This window comes from Thunnus albacares, chromosome 12 (genome assembly GCF_914725855.1).
Source record: "Thunnus albacares chromosome 12, fThuAlb1.1, whole genome shotgun sequence".
In the NCBI taxonomy this organism is placed as follows: domain Eukaryota; kingdom Metazoa; phylum Chordata; class Actinopteri; order Scombriformes; family Scombridae; genus Thunnus; species Thunnus albacares.
Genome location: NC_058117.1, coordinates 16,102,691 through 16,128,228, shown reverse-complemented (window position 1 = coordinate 16,128,228; position 25,538 = coordinate 16,102,691). Strand labels below are relative to the sequence as shown.

General features: G+C 42.4%; 1 protein-coding gene across 11 annotated transcripts in view; it reads right to left on the bottom strand.

Annotated features, from left to right (window-relative positions):
* Positions 1-662: 662 nt before the first annotated feature.
* The window catches only part of kmt2cb (lysine (K)-specific methyltransferase 2Cb), an 82,876-nt gene continuing 58,000 nt past the window's right edge, over positions 663-25,538 (bottom strand). For 5 of the 11 annotated variants that reach the window (XM_044369014.1, XM_044369008.1, XM_044369015.1 and 2 more), the window contains 32 exons: positions 24,502-24,642; positions 24,347-24,379; positions 23,849-23,998; positions 23,607-23,748; positions 23,247-23,482; positions 22,971-23,044; positions 21,476-21,673; positions 19,258-21,249; positions 17,965-18,278; positions 16,229-17,832; positions 16,013-16,124; positions 15,039-15,105; positions 14,886-14,946; positions 14,526-14,758; positions 11,931-13,577; positions 11,491-11,682; positions 10,414-10,578; positions 10,178-10,307; positions 9,850-9,997; positions 9,567-9,751; positions 9,269-9,405; positions 8,258-8,540; positions 7,529-7,668; positions 5,992-6,099; positions 4,760-5,876; positions 4,523-4,659; positions 4,273-4,415; positions 3,989-4,163; positions 3,783-3,899; positions 3,610-3,683; positions 2,658-2,766; positions 663-2,540 (listed from right to left, as the gene is read on the bottom strand). In XM_044369014.1, coding sequence (XP_044224949.1) covers positions 2,448-2,540; positions 2,658-2,766; positions 3,610-3,683; positions 3,783-3,899; positions 3,989-4,163; positions 4,273-4,415; positions 4,523-4,659; positions 4,760-5,876; positions 5,992-6,099; positions 7,529-7,668; positions 8,258-8,540; positions 9,269-9,405; positions 9,567-9,751; positions 9,850-9,997; positions 10,178-10,307; positions 10,414-10,578; positions 11,491-11,682; positions 11,931-13,577; positions 14,526-14,758; positions 14,886-14,946; positions 15,039-15,105; positions 16,013-16,124; positions 16,229-17,832; positions 17,965-18,278; positions 19,258-21,249; positions 21,476-21,673; positions 22,971-23,044; positions 23,247-23,482; positions 23,607-23,748; positions 23,849-23,998; positions 24,347-24,379; positions 24,502-24,642 — 10,457 coding nt within the window. In that variant the 3' untranslated portion in view covers positions 663-2,447. The remainder of the gene's footprint in view (positions 2,541-2,657; positions 2,767-3,609; positions 3,684-3,782; positions 3,900-3,988; positions 4,164-4,272; positions 4,416-4,522; positions 4,660-4,759; positions 5,877-5,991; positions 6,100-7,528; positions 7,669-8,257; positions 8,541-9,268; positions 9,406-9,566; positions 9,752-9,849; positions 9,998-10,177; positions 10,308-10,413; positions 10,579-11,490; positions 11,683-11,930; positions 13,578-14,525; positions 14,759-14,885; positions 14,947-15,038; positions 15,106-16,012; positions 16,125-16,228; positions 17,833-17,964; positions 18,279-19,257; positions 21,250-21,475; positions 21,674-22,970; positions 23,045-23,246; positions 23,483-23,606; positions 23,749-23,848; positions 23,999-24,346; positions 24,380-24,501; positions 24,643-25,538) is intronic. The other 6 variants (XM_044369009.1, XM_044369020.1, XM_044369013.1 and 3 more) reach the window with 5 other exon arrangements.

The following is a 25,538-nucleotide window of genomic DNA, read 5'->3' as shown; positions in this document are numbered from 1 at the left end:
CATTAAAATATTTATTTTCTTAAATTTTTTTCCCTCCTTCCTTGTGAAATACTACATATTTTCATCTCATCAGACCTTTTAAAAATCCTTTAAATAAGCAATCTGGGAAGGAAAAATCACTCTTTAGTTAAACTGGTCACAATTTATGTCCACATAAGGCCATATAGGCTGTGATGAATATTTTCTACATGTGACTTCAATTGCTTATTTAACAGTTCCAGAGCTAAAACTATTAGTTTAAAAAAATCAGTTGGCATAAATCATTAAGCCAAAATGCCAGAACTGACTGGATCCAGCTCCTAAAAAGTGAATACTTGCTAATTTTCTTAGTCTACTATGATACGAAACTGAGTATGTTTGGGTTTTCATCTACTGGTCATCAAAACACACAATTTAAATACATCGGTTTGCGCTCTGGGAAATGATAATGGGTATTTTTTTTTTTTTTTCCAATTTTCAGACATTTCCTAGACAAAATGAGTAATCTGTTAATCAAGAAATTCCCTTCTCTCTTGTTAATTGTTAGATTTAGCTTATCCCCTTCAGCTTTGTTATATTAAACACTAACCACCGGTGCTTGAGAAACTTAAGATTTCTAATCTCTTCATTCTACCATATTTAACAAACTGAAAACGTCCAATTATTGATAACTCACACACACATTAACATGTAAAATAGTTTATTTTTGTAAATGTTTCTAAATTCAATTCCACAAACTCCAAACCTCATACTCTGTACACTCCAAAAGGCATTTTCAAAAAAAAAAAGAAAGAAAGAAAAAAAAAAAGAAAAGGGAAAAAAAAAAAATCTGACTACTTTACACGACCAAGAAAATGTAGCACAAACACACTGGCAGGATGATGTAATATCATACAAGAGAAGAAAAATATCCAAGAAACAATTTTGTTACAACCATTCATTGAGAAAATATATACAATTGAGTCTTCGGAAAGTTAAAAAAATACATGCCATATACATTACAAGTTCTAAGACTGTCTCCAAAATTTTACAGTCGACTTGAAATTGTGCACGCAAAAACGCTTCCGTTTCTAAGCATGTGACTTGTGAAGTGTCAGTATAAGAAATATTTCTGATTAAGGAGAATGCCATTTCTGTCCAAAAGATAGAACCACTTACGGTTTCAAATAAGAGTTCCCCGTACGATTCTTTCTGTCACACACTGGTTCGTCTAACTCACAATATTATTAGACGTTTTGCACCTTATTTTAAAAGCAATGTAAAAACAAAAGACAGGTAAATACATGATGGTGTTCCTATTTGTGTTAAAAAGTTAAAAAGTTGCTTTTGGGTTTCAAAACCTAATTCACAGTTCTTTAAAATCAAACCTGATTAACAGCAAACAGATCAGAACGATCTCTTACTATTCGAAGAGTTTATCTTTTGATTCTGTAACTGATAACTTGTTACTTTAGTCAACAAAAATATTTCTTTTTTTGAGTGGTCAAAGTATGTGTAAGTCACAAAACACTACGCTACAATACCTTACTTTTAATACAACAAAAATACTTTGTGAATTATTGTGGTTATATTACAAATTCTGTACAGAATAATCATAATATATACTCTCAAACTGAAATAACGTCCATCTTAAATAAATTTCAATGACAAACAGAACAAAAACAATTTAAAAACACCCAAACATCAAGAAGGTTAAGGTAGTATTTGGTCGGTTATTCCTATAGTTTTCTTTATGTACATTTATACAAAAGTAACAGCATGTCTTCTTCAATCTTCAAAAACAATAGCAATCTAGCCTTCTTAAACTCAATCTCATCATTTTGAGAATAAAATTCATTCACTCAGTAATAAATACAAAACCTCTCGAATTCCACACAAATCACATGACAGAGACCTATGATAAAACTGACTCATGGAATCAAGTATTTTAAAAGTTTTCGTGTGTGTGTGTGTGTTTTTTTGTTTATTTTTCTTTTTTTAGTGCAAGTTAATATTCCCTTCGCGGTATTCATTGCTGTACATTCCTCATTCAGTGATGTCTACATTTAGTCATACGGTATACATTAACAGTATGAAACAAAAGGGCCTGCCCTTAGTTAGCAATAAGGCCGCACCCTGCACAGTGCTTTCTCATTCGCTGGTGGATTCCGCACCCCATGTACACCAAACAAACACACAGATACATACAGACAGACAGACAGAGGCATCGCATACAACAGAGCCTCTCACATATGGCACAAGTCACATCCTGCTACTGTGTTACATTTCCCTTCCTCCACCCATTTTTTTTCTTCCTCCATGATCTTGATGAACCAACACGTAACTTTTCATACATCTCTCCAAGGGTTCAGGCCTTCTGCTCATTCATAAAATGACTTTAGTGTGAAGCCTTTATTCTCTGTGCAGAGATCACAGCATCCAGAAAACTATAAGCAAGGAATGCATTTAGGTTTGTCACTTTCTTTTGCTCAGTTAATCCACTTCCTGCATTCAGGAGCTCCGCAGTGGCAAGCAATCTTGTGCTGACCCTCCACAGTGTCAAACTGGTGGTCGAAACACAGCTGAGGGGGGAAGAAAGGGAAAGGAATGTCTGAGCATCACAGTGGCATATTTCACACTTATGCATCTGAATAAAAAAAAAAAGGAGTCTGACGGAAAAAAAAAAAAAAGACACTCACCTCCTCTCCTTTTTCAACTCTGCGAATGCAGCTGATGATGATTTTATAACCCCTTTCAAATGTCACCACCTCAGCAACACAGTTTGGGGCACAAGAGTGGTTGATGTATCTGTAGAAGAAATAAAATGAAAAAGGTTAAATCATCACACATCACACAACATTCCACATGTGACTATAAAGTAAGCAACCAAATGTTCAATGTTACATTTAAAATGACTGCACATAGCAAACATTTTATATTTTGAACTTAAAATCAAGTGTTGGGATTTAGTTTATTTAGGGGAAAATGTCACAGCCCTCGCCTGTGAGGCAATATTAGTGTAGCTTTAGGAATGGGACGCCATTTTGGAGCGTACAGTCGGAGCTGCAGGTCACATGACGCCCTAGGACCATGAAAGACCTTTTCCTGAGCACATCCATTTCAAGTATTATCACATTATAAACCATTATGACCAGTATACAGTCAATTTAAAGGCAATCAAGAGCTGTATGAAGATATTACTTTAAAATTACATTAATGTGTGCCTAATGTTTTATTATTATTATTGATTTCTATACATACACAATATATGTACACACACATCACGGTATATCCGGCCTACAAACAAAACTTGCTTTGGGATTAATAATAATTGAGTTGAAGGTGAATGTGTGATGAACACTCAGGAAGGAAGTGAAGCAACAGAAACATTGTGTGAAAAATCGTGCTGATCATGTGCAATATGAAATAACTTAAACCCAACATAACTACAGACACACCACCCGCACACACGATCATGGTCTCTGGTTCTGGATTGAGACTGTAACAACAGCAAACCAGAGACACGGTACGTTCTGCTTTTAAATCTTTTCCAACACATTTCTAATTAAGAATAAGAAATTTAAATAAACAAATGTAATCTCATGTACTTGTTACATGTTTACAAAAAAAGTCAGAATAACCTCACAGTACCTTGCTAGCCCTCCAGTTCGAGTCGCATCAACAACGTGTTCACTGTCGATGCGGAACATGAACACTGCTCGGTTCTGTAAGGGAGAGAGGAGGATTTAATCTGTTAGTTTGGGCAAAAGTAACTTAAAGCAAAAGTAATTTTGCCTGAAAAAGTATTAAAAACACACATATACCTGAGATCTATAGACCTTCTCCTTCCTGATGGCAACCTCATTTCGGAGGATGGTTCCGTTGTACTCAATCACCATAGTTTGTTTTTCAATGTCTCGAGCAGCAAACAGCCCCAGGCCCTGTGAATTCATTACACAACAAGATATTTGTAGTCTATCGGAAACAGAATCTATGAGAATATAAATCACATATCAGTTTTAAGACTCACCTGGATGCGGGAGCGGGCCAGATAGACATTGGCTCTCCACTCACTCTTCATCCAGCGGTACTGAGAAGACCTGGGGTGCACTACTGGAGGCTTGCTATGGGGGGCGCCACTTTCTCCTTGGGCCACATTCTGGTTAGACCTGGCACTGCTGCTGGATACAGCTTGTGCCTGTGGCCTTTATGGTGACAGCGATAAGTCATTAAAATAACAACATTAAAAACAACAATAAAATAATACAATAACAACTCGACAATGTGTTTTGGGTTGACTTCACCAAAAGTTACCTGATCACCAGTGAAGTGTGGGCAGAGCTGGTTCTCGGCTGGGCGCGGGCACTGCCAGCTGGATTGAATATGAGAGGCAACTCTACAAGAGGGTTGCGTCCGTAACGGAACGAGTACCTGTCACAAGCTTCAACTCCAGGGAGCTGAAATAAATTTGTAAAAATGAGTAAAATCTACAGAATATAATCTACACATCTGTTTGAATTTCAAACTCTTGGGCCAAATTAATTCACAGAAAGCAGCTACAAACCGATTCAGTGATCTTGGTGACTGCAGGGACTGTGAGCCCAAACAGGTCCTCTCCTTTCAGATAAACAGGGAAGAGCTTCAGAGTGCCTGATTCAGTTCTTCTTTCAGCAACAGGACCCAGAACCTTATCCCATACTCCTATTTACAGTGAGACCAGAGCAGAAGATGGTTAAAAACTGCACTTTGAAAAGGCTGCGACACACAATCATAATTCTGTAAGGAATTAATGAGGGCAAACCTTTAGCAGAGTTGTCAGTCAGGACCACGTCTTGGTAGCCCTGTTCGATGACTCTGATGGTAAACTCTGGCTGTTCGTCTCTGTCCTCAACAGAACACACGTAGCGGCAACGGCGGTTGCCATGGCGCATACTCCAGTAAATGCGGCAGGCCTCATAGCCAACTGGAAAGATGGCTGTTGGAGAGTGGAAGGCTGCCATTTGCAGGGGGGTTAGTTGGCCCATTGCATGCAACACCAGGCTGCCTACTCGAAAGGTATAGCCTAACTCAGGCTGCCGCACAGCAGTGGCAATCTGACGCACTTCATCCCTTTGCACGTAAACGCGTCGGAAGACAGCGAAGCAGCGCAGCTCATGCTCCAGTGCTTGTCCAGCTGTGCCCCGAGGTCTGTGGGCATGACATAACATGGTCTTATCCTTGAAGAAGGTGCACTGAGATTGCAGGGCGCAGGTGAAATGGTAGACATTGGTACAGCGTAGACGGTGGCAGCCGCTGGTTGCTCCAGTCTGCTGGCAGTAGACGCAGCGCACTGTTTGGCCACGACGTAGTGCGAGCTCCACGTTGATGAGGGCACCAGCCTGCGTCTCATACACCTCCGTCGACCACAGGGCGCAGTTTAGGTGTACCCAAACATCAAGGTCTAGATTAAGCAGCCTTGCAGGACCATCAGTGATCCCATCTCCAAACTGGTGACAGAAACAGCAACGCCTCTGGTCCCGAAGTGAGAGAGGGGGGCGTAAGGAGGCCCCAAGTTTCCTCAGGAGGTCATCGATCTTATCCTCATCAGGGAGTTGGGAGTTCCCTCTCGGCACCACCACCTGGACAGTCCACTTCCTCCAGCGGAGACCCTTTTGTCTCTTTCCCTGGTGCCAGCCATCATGTGACCTTGGCCGGGCCTTCAGCTTCACTGTCACTTTGATGGCATCAGACTTTGTCTCCATCTTGGGTGTGTCGCCTGCCATGGGGAAGGGGATGGGAGGGGTTGAAGGGGGAGACTGCTTGGGCTGAAGCTGGGCCAGGCAATGAACATCCAGTGAGGACATGTTGTTACTGTACTGGTGCTGGGCTTTAGAAAGGCTCTCTGTTTGCTCGGAGGCTGGGAGAAGGGTCACTGACTCCTGAATAGATAGACAAGAGCAATGATGTCCAACAAAAAATAATAAAGTCATTATTAACTGCATGTCATTTAGACTCGCTGTGGTGTTTCTAAATGTGTTACTGTGTGGTACAAACCTTCGTTTCTGCGGTAGATCTGGATTGTAATGGCGGCGAGGAACAGTACAGAAGGAAGCAGCTGTGACTACAGAAGACCAGGTCTTCCTTCAAACGGCCTTCAGATTCCTGATGACAGAAATCGTTCCAAGTATTAAGAAGCTGAATAAGAAATGAGGTGTTAAATCAAAGCTTGACCAATGTGAACTGCTTAAGCTCAACTGACATTAAAAGAAGTTATGAAATAAACATCAAAAACATACAATATTTAAATAACCAAAATATCCTCAAGACTGAAGTCCTAGGGTATACTGTTTAACCTACTAATTGATCTGAAATGGATTTAATAGCAGCAAGCAGGATTTACATAATCAGAGGATATGTGCAGTATAACTGTGGTACTGTGTGTGTGTGTGTGAATATATGGAAGTGTGTGGCCTTTTACGCTGAAAGTGGCTAATACATCCTCGAAAGTGAGTTCTAGATATCAAATTATGTCCTTAATGTACCCCTAATGTGAAATTAATGATAAAATGATCCATAGTTCAATAGAGATGACTTTTTTTATTAAATCCAGATTTTAACAGATCGTATTGGCTAAAGTAAACCTGATCAAATGCAGATATTTTCTTCACTGTACTTGACTGCCTTTCCCTCGCATGTGCATGTTAAAACTTTGTGTGTGTGTGTGTGTGTGTGTGTGTGTGTGTGACAAATTATTTGGCTGCACTGGTGTAATGTTGGCAAAATCTTCATTGAGCTCCAATGCTAACAAATTTCTTATCTCTCCTCTCTTTTTTAGCAAAGAGCAGTCTACAAAACATTCAGATAGCAGCTTCTCATTTTTAGCCAGTGCTGACCGTCACTTTCACCTGACAAACGTCACCAGCGGCAGATCATATAACTTGTCGCTAATTAACATTAATTCCCTGAGTAACTTGATGACAACCTTTGGCTGAGTACAGACACCGGCTTGCCGAAAGACAACAGACAAGTTTGATTTTGGACCGTTTGTGAGGGAAGAAGCTCCAGCGTAGAATTGTGACAGGTCTTCTCTAGTAAAATAATGAGTCACTTTTATTCATATCATATCTATAATTTAAGCTTGTAAACATTGTAGTTTTGAAACAGGGACTTCAGTATTTGGATCAAGGTGATAAAAATGTGCAGCAAATTTAGTAATCTACACCAGTTATTTCAATGTGTCAGAAACATATTTACTCAACATTTAGGTAAATATAAGTGTCAGACTGGACTCAATATGTGCAGATACCCAATATTAAAAGACTTGGATCAGGGCTACAAAAAAAACTTGATCTAGACATCCTTTCTTTTCATGAACCAGTACAATTATATATTGAGAGCAAGTTATACTTTGTTAGACTCTTTGGCTATATAGCTTATAGCTTTGGGCTTTGTTGTCTGATCATCAAGTAAGAAACAGGGAAGCATTTTTCTCCAATTCACTCGTTCATATGCTCTAGCTGAAATGTGGTCTGGCTCCTTGCTATCTTACCCTAAAGCCATGCAAAGTACTAAACTCTGATTGTTTTGGTACCTTCATGTGTGCAGGGAGATCTTTGATGGATTTCTGCACTCCATTTCCCAGAACCACAACCTTACAGTGGCAGCACCACTGAGGTTTACATCCAGGGCTGCCAGGGGTCTTTTGGTCGGGTCCTCGAGCTACAGCTGAGCCTGAAGCAAGAGAAAGTATTCTTTTAAAAATGATATCCATATCAGAACAGACTCTGATTGTGAACCTACAGAGGTATAATGGTTGATTCCATGTATAAACACCCCATTACAGAGGTAAAAATGAAACAAGACAATTGAGGCCCTCGGTCATGTACTCTTAATGAGTTGTCTGCTTTCTTATCCAAGTGTCTGTGCTGACAACTCTCATTAGGATTGGGCCTAATGGTTTAACAACGATATGCAGCAGTTTGTAAACCAAAACAAAAAGTGTTCACTGCATTTCATTAGCCAAGATAATCACTGAAATCAATAAGGATGCTTGTCAGCACCTGGGCTAGATGCTGCCTCAGACAAATAATGATATGCAAGACAAAATGGTCGTTTGTAAATACTGTTAAGACAGATAATTGCTCCTGTGGATGTTTAAGGGAAAACAATTACGTATTAAAATTGCATTGCTGCTTTGTGCTTTTTCATAGGGAGTCATTATAATTTGCTAAAATCAGACATGACATTTCAATTAAAGGCTGTATTACAGTACTTGGGGGAATCAGAGATGCTCTTGTTTAATTTAGTTTTATTTCCTCACCTGGGCTGTTGGGATGGAAACGGAAATGATGCGCATGCTGCTGGTGCATCATCCCTTGTGCTCCACCGGGCCTTATCATCTGTCCTGGCCGCCCATGAAGGCCTCCATTGTCTCCGTGTCCGTGGAAAAGCATGGGAGGGCGAGGCTCCATGGCATGAGGGCCCACCCTTGGACCACCGAGCATAGATAGGGGCCCCCTGTCTGGAGTGCTGCTGACCTCATAGCTGCTGGGGATCTTAACACACAGCAGGTCTGAAATGGCTGCCACTACACCCGTGATGTTCTGAGATAAAAAACAAACATGAATACTCCAGTTGATTAGGTCTTACATAAACAATCTTATGAACAGCCATGTAGGAATATGACATTCTTTTGTAGTGAGAGCAAAACAGAAAAGTCAATGAATGTAGTCCCATATCAAATTAGTGGTGATGATTTAAAGGTTATTCTAAATGTGGGAAAATTTTTACTGAGGTTGAGGAAAAGTACCAGCAAGACAGGATGTTTGGTCTGCTTATTTTTTCCTGTTAATTATCAAGGTAAATATTTCATTATGATGGGTTATTTCCCAAGAAGAGGGCAACAATTTTAGGTTATGTATAAGATGTATTACTTGGTGGAAACTCTTTGATTTGGTTGGCATGTTGGCTTGACTTTGATGTAACCAAAATGACCTCAGAGCATGTAGAGTCACTGGTTGAACCATTTATTTTGGAGAGGAAACTCTGACACAAACCAAAACCTGAAACTGGTATGTTTTCTTTTTTAAGGGGTAAAAAATAGCAGCATGATAACCCTGAAGTCTCCACTCTCACAGCCTTCTTGAATATGATGTCAAACATCTGTGAAATTGTAGGTTTACAGGCCTGTATTACTGTTCTGACATTTACAGTAAAAATCGTTACTAAACTGATTTGGAAGTGTTTAACTTTGACATTTGACGCATGAATGAGCATGATACAAGTTAAATTTTCACAATTAAACATAACATGACCTGACAAGTATTCTTACCTCTGCTGCAGCTGGTCTCAGTGTGATAGCTACAGAAACCAGCCCTTGTTTGGAATCATTAGACATGGGGCCAAAGGGGGATCCGAAGAACATTGCAGAGGGTTCAGTCTTAATATCTTGCAGTTTGATTTGTGACCCTAGAAAATAAAAAAAGGAGGACATCCATTAAAAAATTGCCACACTGTTAAGGTATATTGTAGTTATGTGTTTAAATTGCATACACAAAAACATTCAATTCATTATGATTAGAGTGACGGGAATGAATATTTTAATTATGTTGAGACTTGTGTGTGTCTACCTTTCCCATCCGGTGCAGGAAGCATGGGGAGGACAGGAGACAGGCAGGGGGACGTCGGCTCTTCCTTTACCAGGGACAGGTCTGGGTAGCGACTGATTTCCATGCCAACCACGCTTTCAGGAGATGAGGATGGAACAAAACTGTCGGGTGTGTCCCTTTCCTTGCAAGGCTCCTGTCCTCTGTTACTGTTATATTGCAGGGAGAAAACATAATTGTTAAAATCATGCAGCCGAAACATGAAAAAAGTATCAACACAGACAGATGTGCTTCAGCTATCCGTTACCTGAGCTCCTCCTGATTGTTGTGGGGAGGGGTTGGAAGGGAGGCTGGAACATCCACAGTTTTGGGTCCTTGAGCGATGGCCCGGGCCAGCAGATCCTCCTCAGTCCTGAATGGGACATGTAGCGGCTTTGGGACAAGGCCTTTGGACACTGTATGGAAGAGGAGCACATTGTCATTGTGTCTGTAGTGATGGAAGTACTGCATATCTACTGCTATATTCTGGGACACAAACATCTCAACCTGCCACTAAAACGTTATAGGGTAACCTGTCTGGAGGTAGTGTATCTTCTGGAAAGTGACTTTAAAGATACATCCTCCTGAATGCTTACCCATGGCAGCAGCTTTGTTGGCCAGCTCTTCTGTCGTGGCAAATCCATTGATCATTTTCTGTCGGTTTACAGGTGGTGGGGTGGGAGGAAGAGATGCCGGAGGTGTTGGTGGATTGCTCAGGTTACTCTGCTTTAGGAATCAGGACCAACACAATGTCAGTGCATCATGCTGCAGGTACATTTAGAACACATCACTGTTTACCCAGTTTCCCCTTCGTAAATTAAGTAAATCTCACCTTGTAGGCCAGCTGGGAGTAATAGTCAGAGACTCCATCGAGTGAGGCACTGCCAAAGGTACCAGACAGGAGATTCTCTCCATTGAGCTGGCCACTGCCATAGGGAGCAAAATGGGCAAAGTTGACCCCAATCAGTGGCTCCATGAGGGGTAGCAGGGAGAGCTGCTGTGAAAAACAGAACCGGGTAAGGGATAGGAGTGAAATTGGAACAAAATGGTAAGTGTTAATGAATGTTCAATGCAATACAGTATATATGATACTAAATAAAAACAACAACAAAAAAGACAATAGAGAAGGTAAAATCTAGACACTATAGTTGTATTTGTGAGTATGTTACTTTGCAGACATATCCTTATTGCAATGTTTGAATGAAAGCAATTTTTTATGTAAGTATGTAAAACTACTCCTGTTTGGATTGTTTTCTCTCTCAGAATGTGGCCGTGCAATTGAATTGAGTGTTGGAGGAATAATAAGGGTCCTCAAAGTCTAATCTCTGGTCTAGTTATGTCAGTAAATGTGGGTAGCATCAGTTAAATGTCCAATATATGCGCTTTTCTAGCCAAAAGCCACATACAAGGTCATGGCTGTGGCCCTTTTAGCCAAACCTATGTTATTTAGCGACAAACCTGCATACTACAGTGCATGCTCATTTAGTTCCTGCTAAATTTAGTTCCTGCTAAATGTGGCAATGAAGATGATATTTTACAACATTTCTGATGAGTGATTCTGCTTCATAAAGGTTAAATCAATACGCCTCAATCAATGAGGGACTTACAATATAATTATGAATCCCTATCCCCCCTCCCCAATAATAACAGCTTTTAATACCTGGGTGTGCGACTGTCATTCAACAAGTGCATAATTACAGTAATATGCTCATGATACGTGAAATGAGTGTCTGTGCACTCAGTGGAGACCATTTCTATTCTGGCAGTAATTAATACTGTAAAATTCTGAATAAAGCATTCAGATTTCAAGTTATCATCTGGCTACCACCCTTTGTTCCCATAGAACTGCAGTGGTGCAGCTCCAACCAGTTTTGTGAGACCCGGTATAAGATGGTAAAATCAGTCTTACCTGTTTGATTTGGGTCATTACACTGTCAGGGCCCGAGTGCATCAGTTGCCTCTCATCCCCTTCCTTCTTCCTCTTCTTGTAGCGAGAGGGAGGTTTGTCTCCTCCTTTTGGAGCCCTCTTGTTTCTTCCTTTCTTCTTCTCCTGTTCAGGGATAAGAGGTCCAGGAAAGTCAGGGTGGCCATCTGAGTATGCCTGAAGATAAGAAATAGATGTTGTAGCGTAAAAAGGCATGGGTACACATCAAATCATTTGATCACCATTGTGACTTCAAGTTAGATGTTTTCAAACACATAATGACTCATTCAAAAAGTGACAGCTATGACTCATACCACTTTAACTATGACGCGCCTCCCATCTGAATCACTTAGCCTGTCTATGACTCACTATGTTGATCACCCCCCTCAGTGCTCTATAACTGAACGATTAATACAAAGACTGACCCCATTGCTGTCCATGGAGCTTTGCCTGAGCAGGGTTTTGCAGTCTGCAGACTCCTCCTCCTCTGAGCGCAGGCTCTCCTCTGACCTCTGTTGGGAGAACCCGGGTGGAGGTGTACTCTTGTTCTTCAGAAGGTGTTTCAGTAGTTCATTGCCAGCTTCACCTTTGTTTGGACTTTGCCCTGCTGGGGCGGGAGACACACTCCCTTTACTACCCTCTTCCTTCACAGAGCTCATTCCTGAGCCGATGGGCCCTTCTCTTGGCCCATGACACTCACTGGCATCAGTCTGCTCCAGCTTTATGTTGTTGAGGATCCTGTCATGCTCCTGAGCCTGGGCCCTTGCTGTGTCTGAAGAGAGACCATGTTGTGCAGACTGTCCTCCAGAAAGTTGCCTCTCCAGTTCTGAGTGACTTGGGGTGGAACATCCCAGTAAGGGGGACCTCGACAAGTCCTGTTCTCCGAAGAGATGGGTGTTTCTGGTTGGAGTTGAGGAGGTGTCTGAGACACATGGTGTGAGAGGGGCTGTAAGGTCTGAGTGTGGAGTTGAAGGGGTCTTGATTGAATCTGCATCATCATCTTTCTTCTTTTTGCGGTTCCTCTTCTTTTTCCCTTTCTCATCTGGGATGATGTTGGAGTAGAGTTGAATTAGAGACTGACCTGAGCCCGGAAAGTTAGATGGAAGAGGTGTAGCTGAGTCAGCCCCAAATGGCGGACCCTCTCCTGGCATCTGAAGCATCATTCCTGGTCCACTAAACTGACGAGGTCTGGGCTGACCCTGGGGAAAGTTAGGTGCTTGAAGGGCAAGATTATCAGGCCCCAAACCAGGCCCCATGTCCGGGGGCATCACCCCATTCCCCATCATGGCCCTCCTTTCACCTTGCATAAATGTCCCAGGTGGTGAGCCCATACCAGGCTGCATGCCCTGCTGCTGGGGAAACATGGGTCCAAGTTGTTGCTGTTGTTGTAGAGGAGGCCTCTGAGGCTGCATGAAGTCCTGTGGCAGCTCAGAGTTAAAAAATGGCATCTGAGCAAGTGGCGCCATGTTCCCATCTGGCCCCATCATACCTTGCTGCTCCATTTCCATGCGGTGTTTCAGGGCTCGCTGTCTTTCAACTTCCTGCATGAGCTGCACCCGCTGTCTCTCCTGCTGCTCCCTGAGCCTCTCCCTCCTCTCCCGCTCCTGGAAGCCCTCACTGAATGGGTTGTTATCATCGAACTTCACACCACCTCCCTGCATGGATTTTACACCACCTGGAGGAGCTGGTGGTGCTTGGTTTTCCACAGGCATTTGTGAGTGTTGAGGTATGTTACCCATTGGCATCTGATGAGGCGGGCCTGGATTACCCACAGGTACCTGGGGAGGCATTATAGGTGGTATTCCTGGTCCGCCCATGGGCATTGGAGCACCAGGGTGCCAGCCAGGTGGTGGGTTGGGAATACGTGGAGGTGCATTTGGCTGACCAGGATGAAGTGGCATCTGCATCATGGGGTTCATAGGAGGCTGGACCATTGGTGGTCCACCGGGAACCATGCCGGCAGGACCTGGCATTGGGTGAATCCCAGGCATTATGGGTGTCATATTGTTTTGCTGCTGTTTCACTCGGTATTCCTCTATTAGTTCAGCATGCTCCTTCTGTTGCTTGCGGATCTGAAATAAGACATAAGACAAAACCATAAAAAATGTGACTGAAGTTCTCTGAAATACAAAAAAATTATGAAAAAACTATGTGTTGTTTGCAAGGTGTTTTATCACATTTACAAGGCAAACTTGTGAAGATACAGGTTTACCCAAGTGAATGATTTTACTTTCTAATAGTGACTGATGAATTTCACTTTAAAGCAGGAGTTGGTGAATAAAATAAGCCTTTTTTTCCAGCACTGTTGTTTGGGTGAGTCACAGCAGGTTGACAGGTGGAGTGTAGACATAGGCTTGTGTGTTTTGAATTATTCTTTTTGTTGGGATATTATTTTTCAAGTCTGCTTGGAAATAAAATACTTGTATACATTCCTGTGCATACCCTATACATTTAGACCTATACCATGTGTACAATACCTACCTTATTTGTTTAATCAATGTGACTAATTAATATTATATACTAATGAGGTACGCTATAAAGCTAAGATACAGTAAAATATTACCCCCTCCGCATTAAAGAAATTATGTCCACAAAAGTGTAAAAAAGAGGTAATGAAAATGTCTTTGCAGTCAAACTTGTTGGAAAATAATATAATCTCATGTCATTTGAGATGTGAATATTTTTTGGTTAAATAATACTGATTAAATAAACTTGTGGTTATGTACAAGAGAAACAATATTGTGTAATTAAAAGAAGGTGGTTTGTTTTTTTCATCTGTTATTCAGTCAGACCTTGTTTCAACACCATGCACTGTCCATAACATGGTCTTAAGTAGCCTGGTGTTTATTCCCCCATGAGGACAAATACTCCTAGTGGAGGGCCAGATTTGGCCCTTGTGCTATTATTTTTCAATCCATACTTTAAACCTGAAACTTTGCTCATAATGCCTAGGGTGGCCACTGTGGGGAGTAGAGCTGAGATAGAATTCTGTGGTGGAGCTTGACAGGCCGAACATTTACCTGCTCCAGTTGTTTCTGCACTACACCCTGCTGCTCTGTGACATGTTTGAGCTGCTCAGCGTCCTCCTCAGGGAACTCTCTCCCTGCCTTCTTAGCCGTTCTCTGCTTGGCAGACAGAGCTTTCTTAGACTTCCTGTGAGCTCCAATCTTCTCCTCCAGAAACTTCTGCTGCATTTGAAGTAGTTGCTGAGTCTCCTGGAGCCACTCCTCGTACTGAGCCCTCTGAGCATTGTCTGAAAGAAAAAAGCTCTTTTGTTAGCAATCTTGACAGCATAAAAAACAAACATCTTTACATTTCCAGCCCTGACAGACCTTCAAACCAAAAAGTTGAAGATGCATATAAACTTTTAGGAAACTTACTGACAAATCCCGGTCCAAAGTTTGGAGGATTCGGTCTCGTTACTTGTGTCAATTTGCCATCCTGATAGACAAGTATTTTATTAGATATTTACATATAATATATTTTACATTTTGCAGTTTTAATACATCTAAGCAGATTAATTGTTCAATTACCTGTCCAACAACTTGTGGAGGAAGTTGTGTGCTTTCAGGACAAAGTGGTGAAGGACCAGGAGGAAATCTGTGACACACAGCAACACAATGATTACAGTACCAATTCTCCTTTATAGTGGCACAGTATCCAGTGTCCAAGTCCACTGCCATCATTACATTTTGTAGTAAAGAAACCATTGTGTAACTTTAGAATTATTAAAGGGATAGTTCAGATTTTTTGAAGTGGTGTTGTATGAGGTAGTTATCCATAGTCAGTATATTACCTGCAGTAGATTTGGGTTGGCACGCTCCCAGTTTGGAGAAGAAGACAGGACTACTGGTACAGAAGCTAAGCACTGTACTGCTGTGGACACGGCCAGCAGCAAAACGTATTTTAGCCGACTCAAAAAAAAAAAAAAATATCAGTATCAGTTTAAGTGTATGCTATATTTGTAATATTTTCACTGCTTTACCTTGCCATCAGACAGCTCTTTCCGTTGGCACTACATTTTCTCAACTGTAGAACTTCAGTATTCCTACACATACTGTACATTGTATGACGCTGCAGCAGCACTTTCTGATCCAAACAGCTGGTCTGCAGCGTAATACATTGCACGGCATGTGTAGGAATACTGAGCTATATGCTTGAGAAAATGTAGTGCCAAAGGAAAGGGCAGAAAGGTAAAGTGGTGAAAATATTCTAAATATAGTGTACACTTAAACTGATATTGATTTTTTTTTTTTTTTTTTAGCTGGCTTCAATACGTTTTGCTGCTGGCCTCCTCCACTGCAGTACAATGCTTAACTTCTGTGCCGGTACTCCTGCCTGCTTCTCCAAACTGGGAGTGTGCCAACCCAAATCTATTGCAGGTAATACACTGACTACGGATAACTACCTCATACAATACCGCTTCAAAAAATCCAAACTATCCCTTTAAATACAGCTTAACCTGTATGTGAGTATTATTCATGCAGTACCAAAAACAACTTTTTACCTGTTCATAACCATTGGCGTCATTCCCATGTTGTTCTGAACCATGACTTTGTTGATGCCTTTCAGGGCAACCATCTTGGCTTTCATGATGGGGTCAGTGATGGCATCAAAATCTAAAAAAGACATACATTGTACTGTCAGAAACTGCACAAAAAGACTAATAATCTCAAACTTTAACCTACATTGACATAAAGGAGTTGTAGGTTATATAATTTACCAATGTTGGGGAAGAAGGAGTCGCTGGAGCGCTGTCGTATCATGGCTTGCATTTGTTTCTGCTGCTGTTGCTCCTGCCTCTCCTGGTCTAGGAGGTCCTGCAATAGGAGCGGCTGCTCTTCTAGCAGAAGAGGACGGTGTTGCTGGCCGTGCTGACCCATTGCCTGGTTCAACAATGCCTGGTGGGCCTGGGTCAGATTGCTCTGGTCCACTCCAGGGGCTAGCCCCACCTGCTGGTCTGCCCCAAAACCAGTCATAGAAGCCTCTCCAGCAGAGGTGGCGTCGGGTATTGTTTGACTCATTGCAAGTCCGGAGGTATGCTGAGCGTCAGTGACTTGGTTCTGCTGGGGCATGAGGTTACCGCCTTGATTGACAGATTCAACCATTGAATTTAATGACTGCTCTTCAGGCTGCTGCTTAATGAGTAAACTGGACAGGACTGGGGTGGAGTCAGAGAGAACTCCCTGCTGGTTTGAGGTTAAGGCGTTTACAGCGGCTTGCTGGTCTACCACCTCAGGGGGTTTCTGGCACTCTTTGACCTCTGTTTTAATTTCCTGCCCAGATGCCAAAGAAGCAGAATCGTGACTCCCAGGAGCTTCCAGCTTGATTTCAGCTGAAGCGTGCTCACCTGTAGCATCTGACTTATCTGACTTTGCCAGTATAGATGCTGAACTAGATGAGGCTTCAGTTCCACCAGTGCTCGAGTTTTTGTTGATGTCTGTGGTGTCAGTATTATCATCCATAGGATCACTCAGATCCAGTTCCTCATTGAACATGTCTTTTTTGATGTCATCTAGGTCAGGGTCTGTATAAGCAATGATGTCAAATTTCCCAGATGTTAGGAAGTCATCAAGGTGTAGGTCATTTGTCTCCAGGTCAAGGTCTTTACCATCTTCAGGATCCAAATTCAGGTTTTCTAAGTCAGCATCCACCAAGTCTTTCACCTCTACGTCTTCAAGATCTTTGACTGCTGATTCTTCTGCATCCAGTTTTTCCTCCACAGCTTCACTACTAGCCACTGAGACAGTCTCAGTCTGCCCAGCAGGGGGTGCAGTCAGGATCATTGATGCTGCCATGTTCTGGGTCTCATTTGAAGCAGGCTGACTCATAGACCTCATCAAAGGAGATTGTTTGAGCGTGTTGTTTCCTGACATTTGGGATTGCTGATGAAGATTGTCCATGCTGGCAGATAGCTGTACATGGCCAGTCTGGCTGGCCATGGGGTCTACCATCCTAGGCCCCTGATTAAAAGGGAATCTGGAATCAGGTGGCCCTGGAAATCCTGGTAGCCTTTGAGCCTGCAAGTTGGGATCTATGTTGCCTCCGTGCATGGCACCAGGGGGGAATGGCATACGTGGCCTGTTTTCAGCTGCTCTGTGTCGCAGCTCAATGAAAGGCTGGCCCATTATGTTGTGCTGCTGCACTGGCATACCACGTGGTGGAAAGTGCTGGGGCAGCCCCATAGGGTTACCTCCCATAGACTTTGACATTTCGGCAGACATGGACCGTCTCATTTGAGGAGGGACATCCTGCATTGGGTGTTGTCCCCGGGGAAAGAACTCTTGGGCCCCATGAGGTCCTAGAACACCAGGTGGAAATGCAAACCTAAAATAGAATAAAAACACATGTAAATAGAGAGGAAGAGCATTCCTAGTATTGTGTAGTGCTGTGTTCAATTCCAGACTATTTGAAATACAAAGGTGTAATAAAAAGCATAGTATTAATGATAGCACAAACCTTGGTCCCTGATGTCTCAAATTAGGATCTCCAGGATGTGGGCCCCGGGGGATTTGTCCCTCATTAGGAAAAGGGACACGCTGATCCCCTGGAAAAGGTCCAGGAAACCTCATTGGCCCTCTCATGGGTCCTTGTCCCGGATAAGGTGGAGGAGGCCGGCTGAACATTTCCCCCTGTTGCCCAGGGCCCTCCTGGGGCCAGGGTCGTGGTGTTCCAGGAGTCATGTTGCCAACAGGCTCCTGAGGGCCCCTCTCCTGTCGAATGGCACTCCTCTGTTGCTGCTGCTTCAGTATTAGTTCTCGGATTCGTTGTCGCTACAAACAACAAAAATACAGAAATGTACACTTTTTAAACCCGTGGTCATTGATTCACCTATAACTTACAATAATGCTGTACTTTGAGCTGTTCAGTTCATTTTAGGCTACTTATTCTACACGTGTAAGCTCCATTTCTTTCACTGCCAATGATACGTATTTTCAATTCTGCAAATGTACAAAGTTTTCCTTTCCTTTATCTCACATGTACTGATGTACTACTGCATAGTTAACAACACATACAATAAAATGTAAGATGTTAGAGATAAGAATAAGATGTTTATCTTTTTTCATATAATTAGTCTATATATTTATCAATATTAAATGGACATAGATATAGACTTACAAAAACCATGATTATGTCTTTATTCTATTAAATTTGGGTAAATATTAGGAATTTAAGTAAAGTTCAGTTTCTTTACAATGTGTTATTTTTAGTCATCATTCCTGACAGTGATGAAAGCCTTAGACTCACTAACATTTTTGTGATCTAGGAATGTGTTACCATTGCATTGAGTTTTTGGAAAATAAAATGAGGGCAAACATAAAATCATTACCAAATCTGTCTGTTTTAAGTGTCCACTACAGTTCCTGGCTCACCTTTCACCTGTTCTATACAATGAGGGAATACAACAGATATCCAAATAAATGGATATCTGTTGTACATAATATGGCTTAAATTGTGGTTTGTTTACAGCCTGTGTGATCATCTGATCAGTTGTGTTTCTTGCTTGTTGGACTTCTTTCAAAAGATGTCTAAATATCTCAGAAACAGACTTGAGTAAAATGTTATAATACCTGACAGCAATGATGGCCAAAGTACAAAAATATAAACACGGTTGTTAAAAAAAAAATCTTTCAAAACATTGTTAAGAAATGACTAAAAAGCAGTACACCTGTGCACAAATAAAATTTCTACAGTAATCTATGAATTATGAGATTTAGAATACAAACAGTATAAACAACAGTATTCATGTACCTGTCTGAGTCTTTCCTCGCTCTCAGCAATAGCAACTCCCTGAGCCTCAGAGGACACACCAGGCATTTGTGGGTTGTTTGACAATTGGCCCAGGTCTTGAGGGGGAATTCCATTGTTACCCACATTTGGCTGATCTTTAATTTCCATTTTCTCTGTTGACTGTGGACGAGGGGTCATTGGGGCTTGTTCAAATGGGTCATGGCTGGGTGTCTGATTGGGTCTTCTGGAGGGCGACTGAGTAAATCCATCTTCTGGCACACTAGGGTGTTTTGGTGTTTGTGGGCCTGGATGAGGGAATGGCTCTTGAAGTCTGCCTTGAGGTGGGGAGAAGGGGTCCTGGTTTCCCATTGGTCCTGGCCTTGGTCCTTGTCTGCTGAGCCCATCAGGACCAGGTCGTGGGGTCCCTGGTGGCTGGGCGTAGGGGTCACTAAGCATTGGTCTGGGGGTCCCAGGCTGAGAAAACATGTCACTACTCCCTGGCCTTGATGTACCAGGTGTACTAGTAAATGGCTCAATTGGCCCCCTCTGGCTACCTGGTGACTTGGAAAACCTATCTGCCACAGAGGGTCGTGGAGTACCTGGTGGCTGAGCATAAGGGTCCACTGAGTGGGAAGGTGACATCCGCTGAACAGGGTGTGACTGATGAGAGAACTGGTTCATCCCACCGGGGCGAGGAGTAGATGGAGCCTGTGAGTAAGGGTCTGAGGACGGGCTAGGGGTGTTTGATGGTTGACCATAGTTGTCATGTGGACGTGGGGTACCGGGAGGTCGGGCATAGGGCTCAAAAAATGGGCGAGGTTGAGCACCGGGTTCATTGATGGATCGAGGGTTACCTGGAGACTGAGAGAAAGGGTCAGTAACTGGCTTGTTGGGACCAGACGGCTGAGCAAATGGGTCATATGTGAAGTGGTCAGGCCTTGGAGTGGAAGGTGCATGAGCATAAGGATTTCTGGATATTTGGGTCATTGGTCCTGGCTGAGCAAATGAATGTGCTTGAGGTGGATGCTGGACCATTCTAGGAGGACTGGTGAAGTTGTCATTTCCAGATGGTCTTGGTGTATGTGGGGGCTGAGCATAGGGGTCAGTCTGCTGATTCTGGGAGAACCTGTCAGTAGGATGTGGACCTGGTCGGTTGAAAGGATCCTGAGCCTGAGGAGGGGGCATAGGTGTTTTGAACAGAGGGACCGAGCCAGACTCATTACTTCCAGGGATTGGTGTTAGTAAAGGCCTTGAGTACGGGTCAGACAAGATCATCCTGTTCTGAGCCATGCGCTGATAAGCCTCATTTCTTATCATGGGCCTGGAGTATGGATCTCTGCCTGGAGAACCCATTGGGGGCCTTCCTTGTGCAGCCTGACTGGCTCTGGGGGGACCCATGGGCTTCAGGAAAGGGTCCATTTCCCCAGCTGGCCTTGGGGTGTCAGGAGGTTTAGCATAAGGGTCACTGCTCATGGATGTTGGAGAGCCAAAAGTTTCATGAGCAGGAGAAGGCCTCCCTTTGTCCTGCTGTTCCATCAAGGAGGTGGGGGATTTACCAGATTCCACAGGCATTCTGCGACATGTATTTGGCCCGAGAGATGGTGGTCTTGGGGTCCCAACCATCTTGGCATATGGGTCCCATGGAGAGGAAGGTCTGGAACCAGAGGAGCCTGGTGAGAATACCTGTGGGGACTGAGGTTGAGAGGAAGGCCCAGATGGAGGGGGAGGAGGAGGCCGTAAAAACACATCCTCTGGAGGACCTGAAGTGGGCGTCCCTGGTAGCTGCGGCCTGGCAAATCCTTCTTTAGAGTTGAGCTGCTGCATCGGGGACATGCTGCCATTGCTAGGCTGGGAGGCTGGGCTCTGGTTACCACTGTTGTTGCCATCTCCGTCTGACTGGCTGTTGGTCTGCTGCTGCTGCTGTTGTTGTTGCTGGAGTTGCTCATTCTTAACTTGCTCCAATTTCTGAGTGGCTTCAATTTTGGCTTGCTGTTTGCTTTTCTGCCTCATTTGCTGTTGGAAGAGTAGAGTGAAAAGTGGGATTAGATGTCAAAAGGGATGCAGTGAATATCAGTCTCATGCCAAAAATGAACTGGACCTACTAACCACCAATGTCATCAGGGTTAATGTGGAGGATAGTGCAGTTGTTTAGGGAGCTTTTACTAAACCACCTCTTAGCTGTCTTAATATAAAGTGGACCTGCCGCTGCATTCGCTGACTTCATTGCATACACTCTTACCTGTCTAAACTTCCACTCTTGTTCATGCTCTGACTCTTTTGGTTTCAAAGGGTCTTTAAACAGCAGTTCTGTGTCTAGTGGTATGTTGGGATCAAACACCTCAGGGGGCTGTTGCTGTGGATGGTGCCTCTTCACCGTCTCATTTGACATCTGGACTTTGTTGATGCGCAGGGCTGCTCGGTTATCTCTTGCCTTTTGCTAAAGAGCAAATTAATCACAATGTCAAGACAAAACAGATCAGACATACATACTTCATAAACACAAGATGGCAAACAAAAACTAAGTCACCTGTGCAACCTTGATTCTCAGAGTAAAGTTTCTTATATTAACCCAAAACTGTGTGTATGTCACATTAAATTCTCTTTCATAGCATTTGTTTCAATATCTCACTATGATATATGGGGACTTAAACATTGCAAGACAAGTTAATATCTAAAACTGATTTCCGGCTTTCCTTACTGTACATGTCACTGGAGGCCAGCCACCTGTCTGCAAAGTTCATGCTCAAAACTGCATGATTAATAAGAATTAAAACATTCAAATTTTACTACCTCCAACATAAGTACAGGGTGAAGACAAACTAGCATCAACAACCCGAATAGACAAAACAAAAAACGGTCTAGAAAATCACCAAAGTGCTGGTATAGTGTGAATATTGCTACTCTAGTAAGCAAAATAATGGGGGTAGGGAAGCCCTAATATCCATAGAGAAGAAGAAAACCCCTGTCTATTGGACCATACCCATCCTCTTGTTTTGTAAACCAGCAACAGGTTGCTAGTGGCAGTGAGAAAGGTGTCTCCATCCTAGAGGCTAGGTTGGTTTGCTAACCTACAACTGAGACATGGTGTTTAATCTTAAATACAGATCATGGCTCAGCACGGCTCATATTTCATTTTGATCGGGTAGGCCCTATAACAATGGTGCTGGATTGCTATTTATACCCACACTTTATACCCAAACAGTTGTTTTTTTGTTCCCTTTACATTCTGGGTTCCTCCTTGTCCTGTATATGCAGCACAGGATGGAGGTAATTCACTGTAAATCACATGCAGTTATCTCACAAGGCAAAGATTCCAATACTTGTCTGACCATAACTGGGATGTTTAAGTGAGACATTGAAATAAATCACTATAAAAGAGAATTGTAAACATGTAACCAGTGGCAAATGCAAGATACATTTTTTAATCAAGACTAGGTCTTTGAAACTCGCCTCTGCCAGATAAAATTACTTCTAGTGAACTTAATTACTGAGACCATAGTGGGTTCTAACACTGAGCAGGGCTTCCTATGTTAATTAGTTCATCTGTGAATGGCCGGATTTCAAATTGCATTGGCAAGAGGCACGAGGCCAGATGCGATACAGGAGTCTGCGTTCTGCATACTAATATGTCGGTGCAACTAGTAGTGACAGTTTGATGTCTGGCATGGTTCAAAGTATTTAGGCTTTGAGATATTTGAAGAAACTGGCAAATTCAACAGTATGAGTGATCTTACCACATATGGGGCCCTGTCTTGTGAACTAGCTTTCCTCCAAAGTTTTGCAATTTGCTTTACTCTGGTGGACCAATCTGTTGAAAGAATAAAAGGAGTTGTCATGCAAACAGTTTTACAGAGCATACAAGGTATTCTTTGTACTGTGTGATTGAGACAGTGCAGTGGATACAACCAAACGATATAAGCAGAGATAACAGCAATGATGACAAAATCATGAACAACACAAATGTGGACAAATTGAAATAATAATTTAAAGCTTTAGAGCAGTATACCAACCCGGGTATTCTTCTTTGAGGTTAGGGAAATTGACATTGGTATAAAGGACGGGCGCTACAGTGGCTAGCTCTCCAAGCGTCTCCTCCTTCTCCCACTTGAGTGTACTCCTTTGGGCATTTGACATGGCTTCAGTTTCCCCCTCAGGCAGAGATCCAGGGGGTGTAGGGCCAGGGCCATGGGCAGGGGAGGGCCATGGACCAACTGCCTCTCTAGGCATCTGATTAAACTTCCTATCCCTGTAAAAACAATAGACAACAGCTCATGAAATATTCTTTAATCACTATGGTCTGGTTTTATAGATAAAAAAGAAAATTAATCTTGGAATATATAACAGTTTACAAGTAGGCAGCAGTACATTACCTTGGATTGTCAGTGAAAGGCATACGGTTAAGGGGGGAGAAATTTTCTGGGATGCAGGGCCCTGCTCCTGGATTTGTAGGGAAGCGTTGGTTTGGTCCCATCATACCATTGATCACTGGCATCCTTGGAAACATGGGATTCCCTACACGCAACATTTATGCGCTGCATTAGATGCATGGATTTTCAAAAAACAACAGAATCAAATACTATGCTCAGCTATGACAAAGTGACTAATGACGTACCTGTGTTGGGGTGAGGCATACTAGTGCCAGGTGTGGCAGGGAGGGACCCTGGACCCTGGGGATGAGGCACCTGTGGTGGTGGAGGTGGTTGGCTTGTGCTGGGGCTAAGGACTGCTGTGAAGAGATCCTCTACATCCTTGCCCTCCAGCTCTGTAATAGTGTGTTACACATATAAATATATAATATAATATATATATATACCCATTAAAGTAGGAATATGAACACACTGAAATTTCATAATTCATGACCCACGTGTTCTATACTGATGCCAAATTCCGCTTTGTTTTTCAAAATAAAATTATAAGGCAATAAGTTTAATGGGCACTCAGGAATGACCAAAGAAGTTAGCAAAAAAAGGAATGACCATTCCAATAGTTTTATTATTATTATTATTATTGTTGCCGTAACAACACCACATTGGGAATTCACTCATTAATTAGTATAGGACAAAACTGGATCAAAGCTTACAATTTTACAAGACAGGATGAAATTACAAACCTGGAATTTTGTAAAGTTTGCTGAGAATTGATTCTGAAACAAGGAAAGAATAAGAGGTGACAGATTAATTGTCTTGTATGAAGTTTTAAAATAATGGTGTAAAACAACTGGAAGTGTCTTCATGATAATGATGATGTCTGGTCTCCCACACTGACCATCAGTGACCATCTTGTCTAGCTCTGGGCTGAGAATACCGTCCAGGGGTTCCTCTGGGAGGGTTCGAGGTGTCCTCCGGCCAGCCTGAGACTGGGGCGCCACTGGGGAACTGTCTGCCAGGGGCCCAATGTCCAGACCAGCTGTGGAAACACACACGGACATACAAAAACAAATCTTAACATGCATGCACACACACACACAAACAGAGCAACCAACAAAATACTCAACCAAGAATGTGATCATAAATATAGACTTGAAGTGAGAACATGTATATTGTCTTAAGAGCCTGTGGAATGCAATCAAAACTGAACAGAATACGATTACAGCTCCTTGGGGTTCCTGTGTTGTGTAAAAGAAGTGTTTTGGGAACTGTGAAAAGACAGACAGGTCATACTAATTCTACGCAAAGAAGCACAAACACTTGAATGTTTGTGTTGCAGAATATTGCCCTGACCTACCAATTACATTGTTCTTTCTTTCTAAACAACTATTAATCATGTTGAAAAATATATAGAACCTTCGTCACATTCTAAATCATTAATCCAATCCATAAGAAATCATTAGGTCACTTTTGTAACCCCGGTTCTCTGAGTACATTTTACATTTACATTCTGTCTTTTGGCAGATGCTTTTATCCAAAGCGTCTTACAAGTGAGGTTAGACCATCAAGCATTAAGCAGCAGTAGCATGAGTGAGATGTCTTACTATGGGATAAGCCCCAATTACCTCCCTTATTACATTGCTGATCAAACCTACATTGTGTCAGAATGTCTTTTTTTGCTGTTGTTGTGTAATGTAGTTTGCTTAATTACACATGACTAGAATTGCAAACAACTGTTGTACTATTCTAGTATATACTTTCCATTTCTTCATAACTTCTTTTACAAAAAAACATTTTTACTGACATAAGGTTGGTAGCAACCATTAGTTGGAAAGATCTGTCTTCGGACAAAATTATAGCATTTAAGCTAAACAAAAAAACGAAGGACGTGTACTGCAGAGCTTTTTGTCGTCCAGCCACAGGACTGAGAAAAGA